Source organism: Rhinoderma darwinii, chromosome 2, assembly GCF_050947455.1.
Source record: "Rhinoderma darwinii isolate aRhiDar2 chromosome 2, aRhiDar2.hap1, whole genome shotgun sequence".
In the NCBI taxonomy this organism is placed as follows: Eukaryota; Metazoa; Chordata; class Amphibia; order Anura; family Rhinodermatidae; genus Rhinoderma; species Rhinoderma darwinii.
This window is the reverse complement of record NC_134688.1, coordinates 68097367-68118146: the sequence shown is the minus strand read 5'-3', so window position 1 is coordinate 68118146 and position 20780 is coordinate 68097367. Positions and strand designations below refer to the sequence as shown.

The following is a 20780-nucleotide window of genomic DNA, read 5'->3' as shown; positions in this document are numbered from 1 at the left end:
ATGCAAGCTGCGCTACAGGAGCTTTTAGGAGCACATTAGTGATCTGTGATCCATCTTTGAAATGGAGGGTTGTTGTAAGAAGAGAAAAGAAGGAATAATAAAATCCTGGGGAAATTCCAAGAATAGCTGAATATTTTTACATAAAGTCAGGGGGAGAAGCGTGACTGCCACAAGCGTATAACTGGAAATATGCGTGATGAGGAAATGTCAGATAATACTCTGGAAAACCCTCTACAAATCCATAAATTACAGGGTGCTCAGAAGCAAATGTATGTGAGAGCTTGGGTACATTCTTAGAGTGAACCATTCTGTGCCCGGTCATCACAGGGAAAATCATCCGATTACATTCAACCGGATGCAATACCTGGAAGGAGGTGAAATTCAGTTATGGGGTTATGTTATGGATCACAGGGTCATAAACTACCCTACGCCTTAAAATCAACTCATTTCGATAATATAACTAGGGTACGTGCTGATGTTCCCAGGTTCTAACTCCCCCTAACTCCACTGAGACGTATTTGCAACACTGTTTTTTTATATTATGGAGTAGAATTATAGTCATAAGTTCTATAGGAAGACTCCTCAAAGGGAATGTGTCATCAAAACATGACCAAAACTGGTTCCCGACCGCTGGCTGTGTTTTTACGGCCAGCGGTTGGTGTCCTTAAAACCCGAGCCATAGACTCTTTACGGCTCGGGTTTTAACTTGCTGCCCGAGCGACATAGCCGGACATATAGCTAATTGAAGTGATCGCCCTTCCCTCCAGCCTCGGTCTCTCAAACTGCGGGTGAAGCAGCTTCATGCTGATAGGACAGCGTCAGAGGCTGTGAGGAGGCTCCACCTCAGGAGAATCGCTGGTGTTGACACCCACTTGTCTAGTATAGCCTCATTTGCATATTTAGACAAAAAGCTCATAACTTTTAAAATAATAAACTTTTTGGGACACAATTTTCACTAGTATTATCAGTGTGACAGCGCCTATTAGATCAGATAGGAGATTGGGCATTACTAAACTAGTGACAGATCTTCTTTAACTATGAAAAAAAAATATTGGTCATACTTTCCCTTTAAGAGCAAAGGCCTACTTCAACCTGGCGCTATCTGGAAGGGTGGTATGGCCTGGAGTCAAACTTCTGTTTGGAAGTACAGGGCCACCAAGAGCCAGAATGGTCCATGGAAGGGTTGGGTGTAGTGAACTAAATCAGCACCAAGAAGGTGGACCCCATTTTGAATTTTTTTTATAGAACTCCCTCGCCTTCATGTCAGACTTTGGGTATCATCATATTATTAAATATTATAATCAGTTTATTCATTGAAAGCCAAAACTTCGTCTCAAAAAGTGTTTTCCAGAAAACGAGCCCTAATTTAATTGCACCTGTGCCGTGAATAAATAAAAGAGCGATACTAAAACAACAACGGATAATGGTTTGACATCAGGTGAATAGCGCAAAACTTGCAGCGGGACCCTGATGTGACGTCCTTTGGGAAGCCTATTTCATAAGGCTGTACATAAAACCACATTGGCATTAGCACATCCGATACAGTAGACTGCAGTGTGGTTTAAAGAGTTTACTTTTATGTTTTATAGTAGAATACGATCTATTCTTCATTGGACGAGATTACTCAATAGTACATGGAAATAAATGTGCTCATATGGTTACCTTTCACGTCACATTAAACATGATATTATGGCTCTGCGAAGCCAAACCTGCTCCTGTATGTGGGAGAACGCACGTTCTTCTCATGTCTATTTCTTTCCCAATAAAGAGTTTGAAATAAAAAAAGGTGCAGCAGAAGCAGTCAACACAAGGCATAATTTATAAGGTAACATTATGCAACCCGGTGGAGGAGGACTAGAAGAAAATACGGCAAAAAAATATTCAAGTAACTCCTTTAAATTCCACGAGTCCTGGATGATCAATCTTATAATTACTGTGTATAAAAGTGATGTAGCAGGGCTGAGATAATGATTGAACTCTTTGAGGCTGCATTACAGATCCCACAGAGAATAAGAACTATCTGGCAGCTGTTTTTTTTCTGTCTCTACTAAAATACACATGCCAGCTTGGTGGATCCGAGCATGAATGTGTCTGGCAGACATATCACTGGCTTAAAAGGCAACTAAAAAGGTAAACTACTGTAAACCTATGCATGCCCCTGGCCCATCCACTAGATAATAAGACTAATATACATCACAAGATCAGTCAAACAGCTCAAGCCTACTTCCTCTATACAATCACATTACAATGCTAGATAATGAATCATAAAATATTTGCACAACATAAGGAAAATAGATAATGAGATTACCCAGCGATATAAACACAGTTATACAGAAGCACAGATAGGATATAAAGCTAAACCTCTGGTGCCACCGCTATGACGCCATGGAAGAGACAAATGTCTGACATCTTCGGCAGATAACCGCAGCGTACGTAACCAGAGGTACAGACATTCACACAAAGGGGGGCAGAGCACAGATGACGTAGGAGAACATTACACAATACATCAATGAGCTGTAAGCTCTTGTATCCCGGGCTTAAAAAAATAGAAGAATCTTCTGTTTAGCAAAGATAAAACAATCTTGTACAGTTTACACAATACACGAGTATTGTTAGCGCTGTCATCTACTCAAGAGGAATTCTATCCCATAATACACTTGTATTGTGAGGAATCCTGCCCAGAAGATCAAAGGGAGGGACGGTCGTTATAAACTTTCTTTGACTAATACGTGGATAACAAGTCATGATGCTTCACACGTACAGCCGTATAGAAATATTACTCCTGTGATGAAAGAATGGATGGTGAGCGCTGATACCTGGAAAGTGGTACAAAGTATAATGTGTTTTTACAACAAATGTACGAATGCACCGGGATCAATGCGCAGAACTCAGGTAAGAAGCGAGGCTTTCACTCGGCTCACATTTTCAATTCAGTGCCCAACCCAACAAAGTTATGTAAATCCTGATGGATTTGTACTTCAGCCGCCCAATCATTTACCCACTTTGTGCACAGGCAATGCCACGGCTGGGTAGCGGGCCTGAATCCCCTCAAAAATGAAAAATCAGTGTACCTCCAAAACCATAAGTATGCCTGTTATTATTAAAGCTTTACTATTAACTGGTACCGGTGCTCTTGGAAGAAACAAATTTACAAAAAAAACACTTAATCCTGGCGCAAAATAGGCCGGACCTACAGGCCGGAAACGGTCTGGCTGCAATTTGTCAACCACCTTTGGATGCTGTGCATGTTATTTGGAGGGTGGATTGACATGCATTTGAAATAAACCTGAAGTGATGAGAAAATCATAGAGGCCCCCCCCCCAAATTTTTTTTTTATCATAGCTAATGCTCCTCATCCCCTTAACCGCACACAATATTTAATGGCACCCAGATATGATGTTTAATCTTCAACATAATCTGGCTACAGTCTATAAAGATATCAGGCAATCCTAATCTGCAGTTCGCAAATTGGTAAGAAGCATCTCACCTCGTAGAGGGTATTGTACGTTGTTACTGTCACTGTGTTGGTGTGCAGCATCAGCCTCTCTCCGAGTAACGTGAAGAGGCTGTGAGTGTGCATGATTTCAACTTTCCGTCTGAAACAAATAGAAAAAGCATTAGGTTTAACCAATCATAGAGTTCACATTGTTTGTACTGCAGCATTTAAAAAAATAAATAGGTAGAAGTAGAGGAGGAATGACCTTAAAGAATAACTAAACGTTCGACAAACTTCTGACATGTTATAGTGACATGTCAGAAGTTTTGATTGGCGGGGGTCCGAGCACGGAGACCTTCACCATCGCTAAATCGAAGCGGCAGCAGCACTCGTTGTAGCACTCAGCCGATTAATTTTTGTTCGGCTTTTTCCGGAAAGCCGATGTATCGGAGTAAGGGCTCATAGATTTTCTATTGAGCCCGTGCTCCGATACATTGATTTCCGGAAAAACCCAGACAGGAACGAAGCGGCTGGGCACTCACACGAGCACTTCTGCCGCTTTGTTTTAGCGATTGGTGGGGGTCTCAGTGCTCGTACCCAGACCAACCAAAACTTTCGACATATCACTATGTTTAGTTATTCTTTAAAAAAACAATCTATAGTCAGACAGGAGTAGATACAGCACAACACAAACCCCCAATGGCTATATAGTAATAATTGGGACCTATTCAAGTCTGTGTACACCTATGAAGCATTTTTAATAGATTAATGTTTTAAGTGATTTAAAACAACTTTTGAATTTACTTTTATTAAAAAATGTTTTTACCTTTTCGGATAGTTTTTATGTAACCTGTATACATAGAAGCTGTATCTTTCCGTCAAAGTCGATTCCGTCAGGTCAGCTGATCTGACGGCTGGTCCTGCGTATCTTGGCTTTCAACTGAGCCGTCAGTTCAGTGGAGAAGGAATCGGCTTTGACAGAAGAACACAGCTGCTATGCATACAGGATACATAGAAGTTGCATCTTAAAAAGGAAAATAATATTTTTGCTTCAAAAGGTGTACATCGCATTTAAAGATCACAGTATATGGGAAGGACACATTACTTCAACACTTACTTGTGGCCTAGGTGCTTTAGGAAATATCCAAGGACTTTAAGTGCCTGCACTCGGATACTTTCACTTTTAGAAGCTAGTAGCTTATAAATGACCCTAAAGAAAGACACAAATGAGAATGAATTGACCACAAATGATATCCAGTATCAAAATCACAGAACAATTTATGGTTCATGGGCATCTTAAAGGGAATTTATCCTCAGAATGTGTTGTTTAAATATAGTTTTTATGTTAAAACATTCAAGAACAGATAATGGGGACTGTTCATCTCCACCTCCTGTACAGTGACCTCTACACATGTCACAGAGCATGCCCACAACACTACTATAGAAATTAATAGATGACTGCCCTCAATCATATAAAGATCAGAATAAAAAAACAAGACAGCCCAAAGATGCAACGTATTTTTGCTGTACTTTTATTGCTGTATGAAACAAGAATTGATCAAGAAAAAAGGTGGATATCATGGTAAGTCACCAGCTTGTTTGTTTTTTAGTTTTAGTTCGTATTTTTATTTTAGTTATAAATATATGCAATATTACAATATATGTGCAAACATTAAAATAAATGCAATTTGTTTCAAAAAGATACACACACATATATATATATATATATATAACACATCATGATTACCGTACAGCACAGTCTACAGCTAATATAAGAACAGAAAGTCAGGTTAATTCATCTTACGCCTGATAAAACTAAACAACTAGCAATGGCATAAAGGTTATATAAACAGCGAGACGCATAAAATAGCTGCAGTGACAGTTTGTATAACAGGCTGAAGAACAAGATCACATTATTTGGTACAGATATTTTTTAATGTATGCAAATCTTTCTATGCGTTTGTTCAGTGAGCTCCGAATATGTATTGCTTGTATATTTAGATTGCTTCCCGCAGAAGCCAGATAAAGGGGTTATAGTAAGCAGTGAAATTCCTCCAACAAATAATTATCTTGATCCACTACAAGAAATAATCAACAACAACCAAGTGCTGTTCTGCGGGACCAACCTAACAATCGTGACTTTGTCCTACAGAAATGAAATAGACAGAGGTCTATTGTCCCAGAGATTACAGTCAGCATTTCAGCAAGTCTGAATTAGAGAAAAAGCTTCATTGTCCAAGGTCATGAGGACCTGGCACTGCCACGTAGGTCTTTAGACTAAAGCGCTGACGTCCTGGAATCTAGATTTTAAGACATTTTCATGCAAAACAGGAACAGAAACAGTCGCTAATTTCATTTTGATTACTAGGATGTCTTTACTATCAGATGTGTCAAAGTGGAGCTACCGTCTGCTCCCTACAGCGTCACTTTTGTCTTCCTTTAAAGTGACAGAATCAGTATGTGAGTAGTTTGGTTTCACCACTTTCTTCCAAATTAAATAATTCAGGGGGGTGGGGTTAACTTTTCTTAGAACTCTGAGTTGTGTGGTTCCTCTAGTATTCCTCTTGGAAATGTATAAATAAAATGGTCAACTGGGTCTTACCTTTCTGTCAATGGGGCGTATTATTACACATTTTGACAATGTCCAATCAGTATTGACAGTGTCAGACTATATAGGGACACACCTTATTGGCAACAGTAAATGGTAATGCCCAGGAGGAACAACAGAGGAGCAGCACAACTCAAGAGTTCTAAGAAAATATGCTCCAGACTTATTTAATGGCCAATACAAGTATTTACTAAACAGACAATACAGGAGAGTGGACAGAATTGTAGCAGTGTTATACTTCTATAACAACAACTAATGCAATAGGGCCAATAGAAACGCATTTATAATAACCCTCACTGTTCTGTGTAAGAACGAATAACTACCTACAAAAAAAACCACAAACTTTGCTACCAAAAAAAGAACAAATCTTTATTAATGATCAGTATATATAAAAAAGATGTAATAAAAGATTATAAAAAATGGATGCCCTCACTAACCAGGTCCTTTAGACGTTATAATAGCATAAAGTGCAAATAGTGCAATAAGAGGCTAGTAAGCCATGGAGACATAAGTGACTAGTGGATAGCACCTTCCACATTAAGATAGTGTTCAAAAACAGTAAGATAAAGGAGGTATACAGGCCAGAACAACGGGGAGATCCTTGTTGTTGTGGTCTGTATACCTTACTTGTTTTTTGACCACTATTGTCAGTATTTTTTCTTTGGTTATGTGTATCTTTTATATGTACTGATCAGTAATAAAGAATGGTTATTTTTTGGTAGCAAAGTTTGTGTGTTCTTTTGTAGGTAGTTAGTTTTCTAATTATGTAAAGACAAGTAACCTGTTTGCATTCGCTAAATTAGAATATAATATACAAAAAAAATATTGGCTTGTTGGCTTTCTCCTTGGACTTCTTTGAAGAATGTTGTAGGTTGAAAAAGAATATGTAAAAAACGCATTTTTGGCTGTGAGAAAATGTTTCTCAAAATTGTTTCCAGCCCTAAAATCAGCAGGTATAACTTAACATTGAAACCCGCACCACAGGCTGCATTATAGTTGGTCTGTCACAAGATTTCTTTCATTTAAATAGAGCACCTGTGACAACCTGCATTATATAACCCTGCATACAAGAATTATTACATAACACTTTCTTTCTCGTTTTCCCTACAGTTTTGATGTTTCAGTGGCAATTTAGGACTTGACTTAGTGATGTGTTTATAAAACGGTTTTTAATATAGCGAACGAATCCTAAACATATTTCCTAACATATCTATCTATTCAGTTACCTACTTACACACGGATAAATTACTGTATACTTTATGAGCGAGTCTCTCGGTCACCTTTTTTATTTTTTTTGTATTTATTTTAACATTTTTTTAATAGTGAGCAATCAATCTCTAGGCATTTTGGCTACCTTGCACCTCGGATTTGCCCAGCCCTATATTATATAATAAATAGATAAAATATAGATGGTCAATCTATGTGGTGCAAGTGTGGTCTACACTGTCGAGAATATCAGTGAGAACCAGCAAGTCTCTCACTAAACAGAATACGGTAAATGTATTGTTAAGCCTAAAAAGGGCTGCCGCACCGACAACCCCTTTTTATTTGCCGAATCAAGGCTTTGGGAACCCCCTCCATGAACCAGAGTGGTGAGCCGATAATAACGAGTGGCTCTCACACTGGCGAACCTGGCCAGTCCATGTATTGCATGGGTGGTAACTTCACTTGAACAGTCGCCATGTAACACAACGATTTCTCCTGCAATGGCCGTTACAAGGCAAATGCATGGCTGGGTACAACTTTAATAACTGATCGCCAGGGCTTTCTGCAGCCGGACGTGTTTCAAAGGTAACTAAACTTTCAAAAAACATTTGATATGTTTTCACCTGATCGCTTCTGCCACTTGGTTTTAGCGACCGATGGGGGTCTCGGCGCTCAGACTCCCGCCGATCAAAACATCTCACATGTCACTACGACACGTCAACAGTTTTTTTAAAGTTGAATTACCCTTTCTTAGGCTGGATTCACACGAACATGTTACGTCCGTAATGGACGGAACGTATTTCGGCCGCAAGTCCCGGACCGAACACACTGCAGGGAGCCGGGCTCCTAGCATCATAGTTATGTACGACGCTAGGAGTCCCTGCCTCTCCGTGGAACTACTGTCCCGTACTGGAAACATGATTACAGTACGGGACAGTTGTCCTGCAGCGAGGCAGGGACTCCTAGAGTTGCACATAACTATGATGCTAGGAGCCTGGCACCCTGCACTGTGTTCGGTCCGGGACTTGCGGCCGAAATACGATCCGTCCTTTACGGACCCAACATGCTCGTGTGAATCCAGCCTAAGAGAGGGTTGAAAAAGTGAGGTAATGCCCTATATGCGGGTTATATAGTGTGTCACTGCACGAATATATTAGCTGCTGAATAAAAGCCCTTTTATATAGAGTGAAAGCAATAGCTGCCTTTACATACCTCTAAGTCTGGGCTGGTCTTCACACTACACAATCTGAACTAACTCATTGTGGAGATTATGCAGTGCAGGGGGAAAAAAATCACTGTGTAATTGCTGATCTAGTTGTAGACTTCTGGGCTTTTCTAATCCCCATCTGCACTTTGCTATTCTGCAGTGAAAACTTGCTGATGTCAGTATGTAGTCATGCATGCAGTCCATAGATAGCTCATATTCAAGAAAAAAATGGGACACCAGGGACAAGAAAAATAAATGCTCACAATATTGTCTTCAACAAGATGGCCTCAGACACTGTTATGTTGAGGTCAGGATCTGAAGGGTTAACCGAGCACCTGTTGGCATTTTCGTCATATTAATTACAGCACATGCCATTTTTTGTGCCTGGGCATTGCCTGGATTAGCAGCTAGACTTTTTGTCTTGGTGACAGGTTCATGTTCACATCTCAACAAATGATTTCCAGCGAAACAAACAACACTTTTCCTGTGATTATCCAACTATTCGGATGCCGCACATAAAAGGAAAACAGATAATTAATGGATTTGCAGCTTGTCTCACCGTATTCCATTTCTCTGATCAAATGCAGGTATCATTGAGGCGGGATGTTCAGACATTAGAGCCACAAGCAGCTGCAGAACATCATGAATATTCTCATCCTGTAATGGAAGAAGACAGAATCCCAAATGACATGTTTTCTGCTTACACCCAGATCTTTGCTACAGCAATGTGATCTTTTATTCAGCAAAGTACATTTGACATCTTTATTAAAGACGTTTGGAAATATTGGAGCTTATTTATACAAACTAGTGCAACTGATACATTAGTGTACGGACTGCTACAACCTATAAGCCACGGTTTTATTAGGAATTATCTGGGCACAGATGCCCCAAAACTCCCCAATTTGTAAATATGCCACTTTCCCATGCTGTGCTGCTTTTAAAGGTGTGTGGTATATGCACGACTTTGAGGAGACAGCTGTTTTTCTTGTATTATTTGACACAAAGACATCAGAGTAACAATCTATCCGGGCACTATTTTAGCTCTCACATGACTTTTACGGACTCCTGAATAGCAAGTATGTCATTTTTGCAATAGTCAAAGAAGGCCTAACCCATTATGATTTCAAAACTTGGAAGATTAGACATTCAGGGAGAGCTAGGTAGCTCTATAGAAACTATAATGGAAATCACTTTTTAGAAACAGAAGAAACAAAATTAATTTAGAAAGACCTCACACAAAAGGAAAATACAAGGGCTTTTTTTGTTAAAATTTTTGACTGGCTGGCTCGCCAATGTTAAATGTTAGCATTTTTGTGACTAAGGCCTTATTCACACGGACCTATGTTAATGAATGGGGCCGTTCAGACTATCAGTGATTTTCACGCAGCGTATGAGCACTGCGTAAAACTCACGACATGTCCTATACTTGCCTGTGTTTCGCGCGGCACACACCCATTGAAGTCAATGGGTGCGTGCAAATCGCGCTGGGCACACGGAAGCACTTCCGGGTGGTGCGCATGATTCACGCTACAGCTGGTAAAGTAGAGAAGGGAAACATAAAATCCCTGCCTTCTTTACGGTGTAGTCACATAAAAAGGGAGTGTCATAATAATGCCGGCTGCGCGAAAATCACGCAGCCACGCACCATATACAGATGCCACACGGAGCTTTTGCGTGCGCAAAACGCAGCGTTTTTTGCATGCGCAAAATGGACACGTTCGTATGAATAAGGCCTTAATTAGATTAGAGACTCAGGACTCTTTCATATAAGTTATGGCATCATAATACAATTATTTCCACCAAAGTCATGTTAATCAGTGTAGGCCGGAGTCTACTAATGTGCTGTGAGTGCAGCAGGAAGGTGTGTTAAGTATGTATGACTAGTCTAGTGTGTCTCTTACTCCGATCACCAGGAGGCAGTGAGAGTATAATGTGTTTGTATACATGTATGCAGAATTCTCATTGACAGAATTACTTTCCATAAACAACCATTTCTAAGTGCGACTTTGATTCAAAACGTATGTAGGATGACAACGTAACACATAGAACATAATCTCCTAGCCAATAAGATATAGCATACTCACACTAGCCACACACAGGTCCATCCATTTATCTATACAGATTGGAAATAGGTTTATATCTTACAGATGATTTTCTATTGTAAGAGCAAATGCTCTATAAACCTCAAGTTTATTCATAAGACTAAGCTGCAGGCACTTCAGTAGAAAATCAGACATATTTTATAATGGAGAACATGTGTTATGACACGGTCAACATCTAAATTCACAGCACAGGTCTTTTCACTCAATAATTCAGGTTCCGCAGCTATATTATATTCTGATTTACAATGATTTCTCTTTCGTCTTATCCTGTAGACAGATAACTCGCCGACATGATAACAGATTCCAGCTTTTGGCTCACTGTCAGTCCAAATGACAGTAGCGGTTTGTACTGGAATGCACATTACAATCTTAAAGGGGTTTTCCCATCTCAGACATTTAAGGCATATCCACAGGATATGCCATAAATATCTGATGGATGAAGCTCCCAGCTCTAGGACCTGCACCTATCTCGAGAACGGGTGTCAAGGGGGAGACTCAATGGCAAAGTGGCCGTGAATACGGAAACAGCCAGGCATGCAGCGCTACATTGGCCGGCAAAACGACAGACACCAGGATGGAGACCAATTAAAAGCAATGCGTTTGCTCCGGTGCCATTAGTGTGACCGTCATGCGACGGATCCGTTTCCTCCGGTATTTTCATTCTGCTACGAATGCCGTAGCAGAACAGAAACCCTGACACAGACGTGATTAATACTCGTCCGTGTGCTGTCCGTTGAAATAACACACAGCACACGCACCCATTCATTTCAATGGGGCTATTCAAACATACATGAGTTTTCACGTAGCGAGTGTCCGTTGCGTGAAACTCACTGCGTGTCCTATGCTGGTGTGTTTTTGCGCACCTAGTTGCCCATTGAAGTCTATGGGTGCGTGAAAACCACGGACAGCACACCCACTACATCCATGTGCTGTCCGTGTTTCATGCATCAGTTACATAAAAAAAGCAGAGAAATATTATTTTTATTTTTTTAAAAAGTGCTTGCACGGACGTGAAAAACGCAAAGCACATGGACATGAAATGTAGGAAAAACACTGCGTTTTTTACGCACGCAAATCGTACTCGCTCGTCTGAATGTAGCCTTAGTCATTTAATCTAACAAAACAGAAAGAAAACTAAAACGTTGCACACATAATACAGATGGGCCAGGACATGTTATTCTTCAAATTACAAGCATGAGGAGGCAGTCTGGATTTTGCAGCCATCTGTAGTCAGACGTCCATTAGCCTGCTGCAGGTATAAACTACTGGCAACGTTATATAGTCGCTATGGGATGGGTGGTGGATTTGATACATGTTATGATTAAGTTGCTTGGAGGTCTTTGCATATAAATAGCTCTGTATATATAAAAATATTATTTTTTTCCTGAAAATTCCGTATGCCAATGGTTCAGTGTACCCCCACCACTACTCGGCCACAGGCGGTGCCCTACTTTACATGTTACCACGGCAGCTAATCAATGGCTTCGGCCGTGATGTCACCGCTCTGGTCAGCGATTGGCTGCCACAGTTGCATGTCACGTAAAGCACATCAACGCTGTAGTCTAGTAAAAAAAAAAAAAAAGGACCAGAAGAAACCGTTGGCATGTTAGATTTACAGGGGAGTATGTGATAATCTGTTATTTTTTAGGTATCAGATGAAGAGTGACCCCCCCCCCCCCCCCCGCTTACTTGCATTGTCTAAGGTGTTGAATCACATGTCCAGACCCTCTGATCTGTGCTGCCCCCATTATTTACATTGCAGCTCCGTGTGCTAAGATTGGCTGCTGTGTGTAAGCACAAGCCCAGCACAAGTTCACCAGGAATTTAGTACACGGAGAGCTGAATTACATTATAGCACAGCCAAAATGATTATAGTTAGAACATTTCAAGTTTCTTCGGTTAAGTTTTTTCTTAAAAAAAAAATTGAAAAAATTCCAGTTTATAATGCACTTCTCATATTATACAAATTTTTTTATTTAAGCTGTTCCTGGTAGATTTTTACAGTCATCTGTATACCAGCAGAGACAGGGACCTTAAGAGGTTAACCAAATAATTGGAAAAATGATCATACCCAGAACCTTCCAACTTCATATTATTGTTATAAAACTTTAATAATAAACCCGCAGACACATATAACGACAGCGCAATAACACCGTGCATACCTCATGCATCGTCAGAAGGTAATTTAGAATGCTCTGTAGCTCATCTTCTTTCACCCCTCGATCCTGACAGGAAAAGTAACAAAACATAAAACGTTACCTACAGTGAATAATATTCTGAGAGACGGAATAATTCATGGTTAGTGCCAAACCCTAAATGTTAACCATCAGTGGACTGAGGAACCACAGCAATGACATATATATATATATATATATAGGTGCAGCAGACTCATGCTGTAGGAATATGGCTCAATTTGCAGAGCAAGGTTTTACGCATTTGTGCCTACTGTACTCCGCTTATATAGATCGCACGGGTGTCTCTTTTAGAAAGGGCCCGACATTTACTGCACTGAATTTTATCATAGAACGGTCACGCCAATAGTAAGGCATTACTAAGCTTAACTTCAACCTATAGTAACCAATCAGATCATGGTTCTCCTTTTCTAACCTGCACTGGAGATATAAAAGCTGAAATCTCAATCTTCAACTGTACGCCCTCTTAAAAAGTATTCGCTCTCCCGACTTGCCTGTTTAAGTAAACACTTGTATGAAATAAAAATGTAGAAGCATCACTTCTTAGAAGCCATTCCTCTGTTATTCCTCCTGGAAATGTATGAATAAATGGACAACTGGGCATTACCATTTCCCTTGTCAAAAGGGTGCGTCGTTACACAGTGACACGGGGAAGGGTAGCAACCAATTGTCAATTTATACAAACATTTCTAGGAGGAATAACAGAGGAATGGCTTCTAAGAGGGAAAGCACAATGTAAAGTTCTAAGAAAAAGTGCTAGTATTTAGTAAAACACGTCTGCAAAGCTGATTGATGCTTTTCACAGAGGTATATGAAGAATGCTGCCCCACTGTCGGGAATGGAGATAAAACGGTTTAATATACAGTCCAATTAATTGTGCCTCTCAGCCCAGCTCGGTCTTTTGGGGGTTGCGGGTGAGTGGTGTAGTAGGAGATATTGGTCTATGAGTGCGTGAATCAGGACGAGCTGTATATTACAGAGTTGCAGCCCATCGGAGTTAAAAAAAATAAATATATATATTTTATACTCTGACAATACTGTAGGCACCAAAAATAAAACGGTTGTATGTGTCACACTGGAGGTTATCGACATATTATACCTGCAGATTATACTAGCAAAAAGATGAAGTAGAATACAATGACGTGATATACCTTAAGAATCAGTTGCTTCAGGAAAAGCAGCATAAATGCACGCAAGGAAATGATCTCTTTTTGGGAAGGTCTGGAGCCATCTAAAATAGAAAAGGTAAAAATAGCTGCATTAAGTATATGTAACACCAGCAAAAAAAATGAAAAATAATAATAATAATAATAATGGAAATGGAAATGTAAACATGATTTTGTCTATTGCAGATTTTGACCATTGAACGTAATGTGTGAATGGGGATTTATACATTTCCAATCACTAAAGTTGCACATAAAACTGTTCAGATACTTTTATATAATTATTAGCTTTACCTTTACTGGTCTTTAGTTACTTAACGTATCCTTAGAGCCCTATAGCGCTGATGGATACAAAAAGTGGTTTTTTTTGGCATCCACTGGGCAGGTATAGGTTGGTATACCTTTTTTTCAACTGTATAGGAAAGAGTACTCTATGGGAGGAGGGGGTGCATTTTCCTGTAAATGCTGGATGGGATTATACTGCGGGGGTGGGAAAGCATAGGATGTGAATATATTGCGGGGGAGCTCTAGATGTGAATATACTGTGAAGGGGGCTCTAAATGTGAATATACTGTGAGGGGGGCTCCAAATGTGAATAATTGTGAAGGGGGCTCTAAATGTGAATATATTGTGAGGAGTGCTCTAGATGTGAATATACAGTGAGTCTGGGGGTCTCTAAATGTGAGGGGGGCCCTAATATACTGTGAGTCTGGGGGCTCTAAATGTGAGGGTGGGCTCTAAATGTGATTATACTGTTGGGGGGGCTCTAGATGTGATTATACTGTGAGGGGGGCCCTAGATGTGATTATACGGTGAGGGGGGCTCTAGATGTGATTATACTGTGAGGGGGCTCTAGATGTGAACATACTGTGAGGGGGGCTCTAGATGTGAACATACTGTGAGGGGGGCTCTAGATGTGAACGTACTGTGAGGGGGGCTCTAGATGTGAACGTACTGTGAGGGGGCTCTAGATGTGAACGTACTGTGAGGGGGGCTCTAGATGTGAACGTACTGTGAGGGGGGCTCTAGATGTGAACGTACTGTGAGGGGGGCTCTAGATGTGAACGTACTGTGAGGGGGGCTCTAGATGTGAACGTACTGTGAGGGGGGCTCTAGATGTGAACGTACTGTGAGGGGGGCTCTAGATGTGAACGTACTGTGAGGGGGGCTCTAGATGTGAACGTACTGTGAGGGGGGCTCTAGATGTGAACGTACTGTGAGGGGGGCTCTAGATGTGAACGTACTGTGAGGGGGGCTCTAGATGTGAACGTACTGTGAGGGGGGGCTCTAGATGTGAACGTACTGTGAGGGGGGGCTCTAGATGTGAACGTACTGTAAGGGGTCTCTAGATGTGAACGTACTGTGAGGGGGGGCTCTAGATGTGAACGTACTGTGAGGGGGGGCTCTAGATGTGAACGTACTGTGAGGGGGGGCTCTAGATGTGAACATACTGTGAGGGGGGGCTCTAGATGTGAACATACTGTGAGGGGGGCTCTAGATGTGAACATACTGTGAGGGGGGGCTCTAGATGTGAACATACTGTGAGGGGGGGGGGCTCTAGATGTGATTATACTGTGAGGGGGCTCCAGATATAATTATACTGTGAGGGGGCTCTAGATGTAATTAAACTGTGAGGGGTGCACTAAATGTAATTATACTGTGAGGGGTACACTAGATGTGATTATACTGTGGGGGTGCACTAGATGTGATTATACTGTGGGGGTGCACTAGATGTGATTATACTGTGAGGGGTGCACTAGATATGATTATACTGTGAGGGGTGCACTAGATGTGATTATACTGTGAGGGGTGCACTAGATGTAATTATACTGTGAGGGGGGCTCTAGATGTGATTATACTGTGAGGGGTGCACTAGATGTGATTATACTGTGAGGGATGCACTAGATGTGATTATACTGTGAGGGGTGCACTAGATGTGATTATACTGTGAGGGGTGCACTAGATGTGATTATACTGTGAGGGGTGCACTAGATATAATTATACTGTGAGGGGTGCACTAGATGTGATTATACTGTGAGGGGTGCACTAGATGTGATTATACTGTGAGGGGGGCTCTAGATGTGAACATACTGTGAGGGGGCTCTAGATGTGATTATACTGTGAGGGGGCTCTAGATGTGATTATACTGCGAGGGGGCTCTAGATGTGATTATACTGTGAGGGGGCTCTAGATGTGATTATACTGCGAGGGGGCTCTGCATGTGTACACTAGGACCAATTTTATTTGGCTGCTAAAATTTTCAGTTTAAGAGCCAATGGCTCTTAGGTAATTTTTTTCAGTATGGAGCATAGGTATTGAAAAAGCTTTACAGCCAATACGCAGCAGCCATTACCGGGATAATTAAAATAGCGATCGTTTGTAGCCTTACTCCATGAGACCAATTTTATGACCAATTTTATGGCCAATTTAACAGGACATAGAAATGTCTCTGCGGTGAGGCTTCCTATATCTCCAAATCCCACAAATCCGCTCTAGGGAGCCTTTCCGAGATCAGCAAAGCATTAAACAAACAAATCTCAAAACTGGCCGGACTTGTAACTAATATGTCAGGGAAAACAAATGCTTTCACCAGAATCAATGACCCAAGAACCATGTCTGTTAATATGCAAACAGCATTTTCAGGTCTAGAAACATATAGTTTAGCAATGCAAACACTTTTAGCTGCTACAAGTAATGAGGACAATACACTAGTCCTTCTCAAAGAATTAGAATATCAAACAGTTCATTTATTTCAGTAATTCAATTCAAAAAGTGAAACCCATATATAATATAGATTCGTTACACACAGAGTGATCTATTTCCAGCATTTTTCTTTTAATGTTGATGATTATGGTAACAGTTAATAAAAACCCCAAATTTAGTGTCTCAGAAAAATTTAATATTATATAAGCCCAATTTAAAAAATTATATTTAATACTGAAATGTTGGCCTACTGAAAATTATGTCCAGTATATCACCTCAATATTTGGTCGGGGCTCCTTTTGCATTAATTACTGAATCAATGCGGCGTGGCATGGAGGCGATCAGCCTGTGGCACTGCTGAGGTGTTATCAATGCGGCGTGGCATGGAGGCGATCAGCCTGTGGCACTGCTGAGGGGTTATGGAAGCCCAGGTTGCTTTGATAGTGGCCTTCAGCTCGTCTGCATTGTTGGGTCTGGTGTCTCTCATCTTCCTCTTGACAATACCCAAAAATTCTCTATGGGGTTTAGGTCAGGTGAGTTTGCTGGCCAATCAAGCCCAGTGATACTGTGGTTATTAAACCAGGTATTGGTACTTTTGGCAGTGTGGGCAGGTGCCAAGTCCTGCTGGAAAATGAAATCAGCATCTCCATAAAGCTTGTCAGCAGAGGGAAGCATGAAGTGCTCGAAAATCTCCTGGTAGACGGCTGCGTTGACCCTGGACTTGATAGAACACAGTGGACCAACACCAGCAGATGACACGGCCCCCAAACCATCACTGACTGTGGAAACTTCACACTGGACCGCAAGCAACTTGGATTGATGCCTCTCCACTCTTCCTCCAGACTCCGGGACCTTGATTTCCCTATGAAATGCAAAATTGACTTTCATCTGAAAACAGGACTTTGGACCACTGAGCAACCGACCAGTCCTTTTTCTCCTTCGCCCAGGTTAGACGCTTCTGTCATTGTCTCGAAGAATGTGACAGTTGTAGCCCATGTCCTGGATACGTTTGTGTGTGGTGGCTCTTGAAGAACTGACTCCAGCCGCAGTCCACTCCTTGTGAATTTCCCCCAGATTCTTGAATCGCCTTTTCTTGACAATCCTTTCAAGGCTGCGGTTATCCCTGTTGCTTGTGCACCTTTTTCTACCACACTTTTTCGTTCCTCTCTACCTTCCATTAATATGCTTGGATACAGCACTCTGAACAGCAGCTTCTTTAGCAATGTTCTTTTGTGGCTTCCCCTCCTTGTGGAGGGTGTCAATGACTGTGTTCTGGACAACTGTCAAGTCAGCAGTCTTCCCCATGATTGTGTAGCCTACTGAACCTGACTGTTGGACCAATTAAAGGCTTAGGAAACCTTTGCAGGTGTTTTGTGTTGATTAGATGATTAGAGTGTGACACCACGAGTGTGCAATCTTCAACATTGACCCAATATTCTCATTTTCTGAGAGACTAAATTTTGGGTATTCTTTAACTGTTAGGGTATGTTCACACGGCCAAATTTCAGACGTATACGAGGCGTATTATGCCTCGTTTTACGTCTGAAAATACGGCTCCAATACGTTGGCAAACATCTGCCCATTCATTTGAATGGGTTTGCCGACGTACTGTGCAGACGACCTGTTATTTATGCGTCGTCGTTTGACAGCTGTCAAACGACGACGCGTAAAAATACAGCCTCGTCAAAAGAAGTGCAGGACACTTCTTTGGACGTTTTTGGAGCTGTTTTCTATTAGACTCCAATGAAAACAGCTCCAAAAACGGACGTAAAAAACGCCGCGAAAACGGCGTGAAAAACGCCGCGAAAAATGCGAGTTGGTAAAAAAACGTCTGAAAAGCAGGGTCTGTTTTCCCTTGAAAACAGCTCTGGATTTTCAGACGTTTTTGTTGACTACGTGTGAACATACCCTTAGTCATAATCACCAACATTAAAAGGAAAAAAAAGCTAGATCACTCTGTGTGTAATGAATCTATAGAATATATGAGTTTCATGAATTACTGAAATAAATCAAGTTTTTGATGATATTCTAATTCATGGAGGACTAGTATATAATAATAATCAGGCACCGCAAATGAAGAGAAAAAGACAACTAGGGGTGCTGAAATATAGTCATAAACCCCAAAAAATATCATTAATTACAAACACTTTATTGAGAAAAATCCATAGGCCAATAAAAACAATTACAAACAGATACATAACAGGGATCCAATGTATAACCCCTTCAGGACCAAGCTCATTTTGGCCTTCAGGACCAGACCCATTTTTTCAAATCTGACATATTTCACTTTATGTGGTAATAACTCCGGAACGCTTTTACCTATCAAAGTGATTCTGAGATTGTTTTCTCGTGACACATTGGACTTTATGATAGTGGAAAAATGTGGTCGATAAATTCAATATTTACCAGTGAAAAACACCAAAATTTGGTGAAAAATTGCAAAAATTTGCATTTTTCTAAATGTAAATGTATCTGCTTGTAAGACAGGCAGTTATACCACACAAAATTGTTGCTAATTAACATCCCCCATATGTCTACTTTAGATTGGCATCGTTTTTTGAACATCCTTTTATTGTTCTATGACATCACAAGGCTTAGAACTTTAGCAGCAATTTCTCACATTTTCAAGAAAATTTCAAAAGGCTATTTTTACAGGGGCCAGTTCAGTTGTGAAGCGGCTTTTAGGGCCTTATATATTAGAAACCGCCAAAAAGTCACCCCATTTTAAAATCTTCACCCCTCAAAGTATTCAAAACAGCATTTAGAAAGTTTCTTAACCCTTTAAACGTTTCACAGGAATTAAAGCAACGTAGAGGTGAAATTTTCAAATTTCATTTTTTTTTGCAGAAATTCATTTTTATTCTATTTTTTTTGTAACACAGAAGTTTTTACCAGAGAAACGCAACTCAATATTTATTGCCCAGATTCTGCAGTTTTTAGAAATATCCCACATGTGGCCCTAGTGTGGTAATGGACTGAAGCACCGGCCTCAGAAGCAAAGGAGCACCTAGAGGATTTTGGGCCTCCTTTTTATTAGAAAATATTTTAGGCTCCATGTCAGGTTTCAAGGGCTCTTTCGGTGCCAAAACAGTGGAAATCCACCAAAAGTGACCCCATTTTGGAAACTACACCCCTTGAGGAAATTATCTAGGGGTATAGTGAGCATTTTGACCCCGCAGGTTTTTTGCAGAAATTATTGGAAGTAGGCCGTGAAAATAAAAATCGTCATTCTTTCAAAGATTATGTAGGTTTAGCTAATTTTTTCTAATTTCCACGAGGACTAAAGGAGAAAAAGCACCACAACATTTGTAAAGCAATTTCTCCCGAGTAAAACAATACCTCACATGTGGTAATAAACGGATGTTTGGACACACGGCGGAGCTTAGAAGGGAAAGAGCGCCATTTGGCTTTTGGAGCTCAAATTTAGCAGGAATGGTTTGCGGCGGCCATGTCGCATTTGCAAAGCCCCTGAGGGACCAAAACAGTGAAAACACCAAAAAAGTGACTCCATTGAGAAAACTACACCCCTTGAGGAATCCATCTAGGGGTGTAGTGAGCATTTTGCCCCCACAGGTGTTTCATAGATTTTATTAGAATTGGGCAGTGAAAATAAAAAAAATCCTTTTTCTTCAATAAGACGTAGCTTTAGCTCCAAATTTTTAATTTTCTCAACAAATAAAGGAAAAAAAGAACCCCAACGCTTGTAAAGCAACTTCTCTGGAGTACGGCAATACCCCACACGTGGTCGTAAAATGCTGTTTGGGCACACGGCAGGGCTCAGAAGGGAAGGAGCGCCATTTGCTTTTGGTGTACAGATTTTGCTGCATTTGGTTTCTGGTCGCTATGTTGCATTTGCAAAGTCCATGTGGGACCAAAACAGTGGATCCCCCCCAGAAGTGACCCCATTTTGGAAACAACACCCTCAAGGTATTCACCTAGGGGTGTAGTGAGCATGTTAACCCCACAGGTGTTTTGCAGAAATTCGTGTGCACACGATGTGGGAGAATGAAAATGGGAATTTTTCCTTAGATACGCCAATATGTGGTGCCCAGCTTGTGCCACCATAACAAGACAACTCTCAATTATTATGCGGTGTTTCCCTGTTTTAGAATCACCCTACATGTGGCCCTAATCTTTTGCCTGGACATTCGACAGGGCTCAGG

At 40.9% G+C, this 20780-nt stretch overlaps 1 protein-coding gene across 7 annotated transcripts in view; it reads right to left on the bottom strand.

Annotated features, from left to right (window-relative positions):
- The window catches only part of NBEA (neurobeachin), a 575138-nt gene that overhangs the window by 357357 nt on the left and 197001 nt on the right, over window positions 1–20780 (bottom strand). For all 7 annotated transcript variants that reach the window (XM_075851713.1, XM_075851718.1, XM_075851715.1 and 4 more), the window contains 5 exons: window positions 13903–13982; window positions 12722–12784; window positions 9017–9114; window positions 4554–4646; window positions 3488–3596 (listed from right to left, as the gene is read on the bottom strand). In XM_075851713.1, coding sequence (XP_075707828.1) covers window positions 3488–3596; window positions 4554–4646; window positions 9017–9114; window positions 12722–12784; window positions 13903–13982 — 443 coding nt within the window. The remainder of the gene's footprint in view (window positions 1–3487; window positions 3597–4553; window positions 4647–9016; window positions 9115–12721; window positions 12785–13902; window positions 13983–20780) is intronic.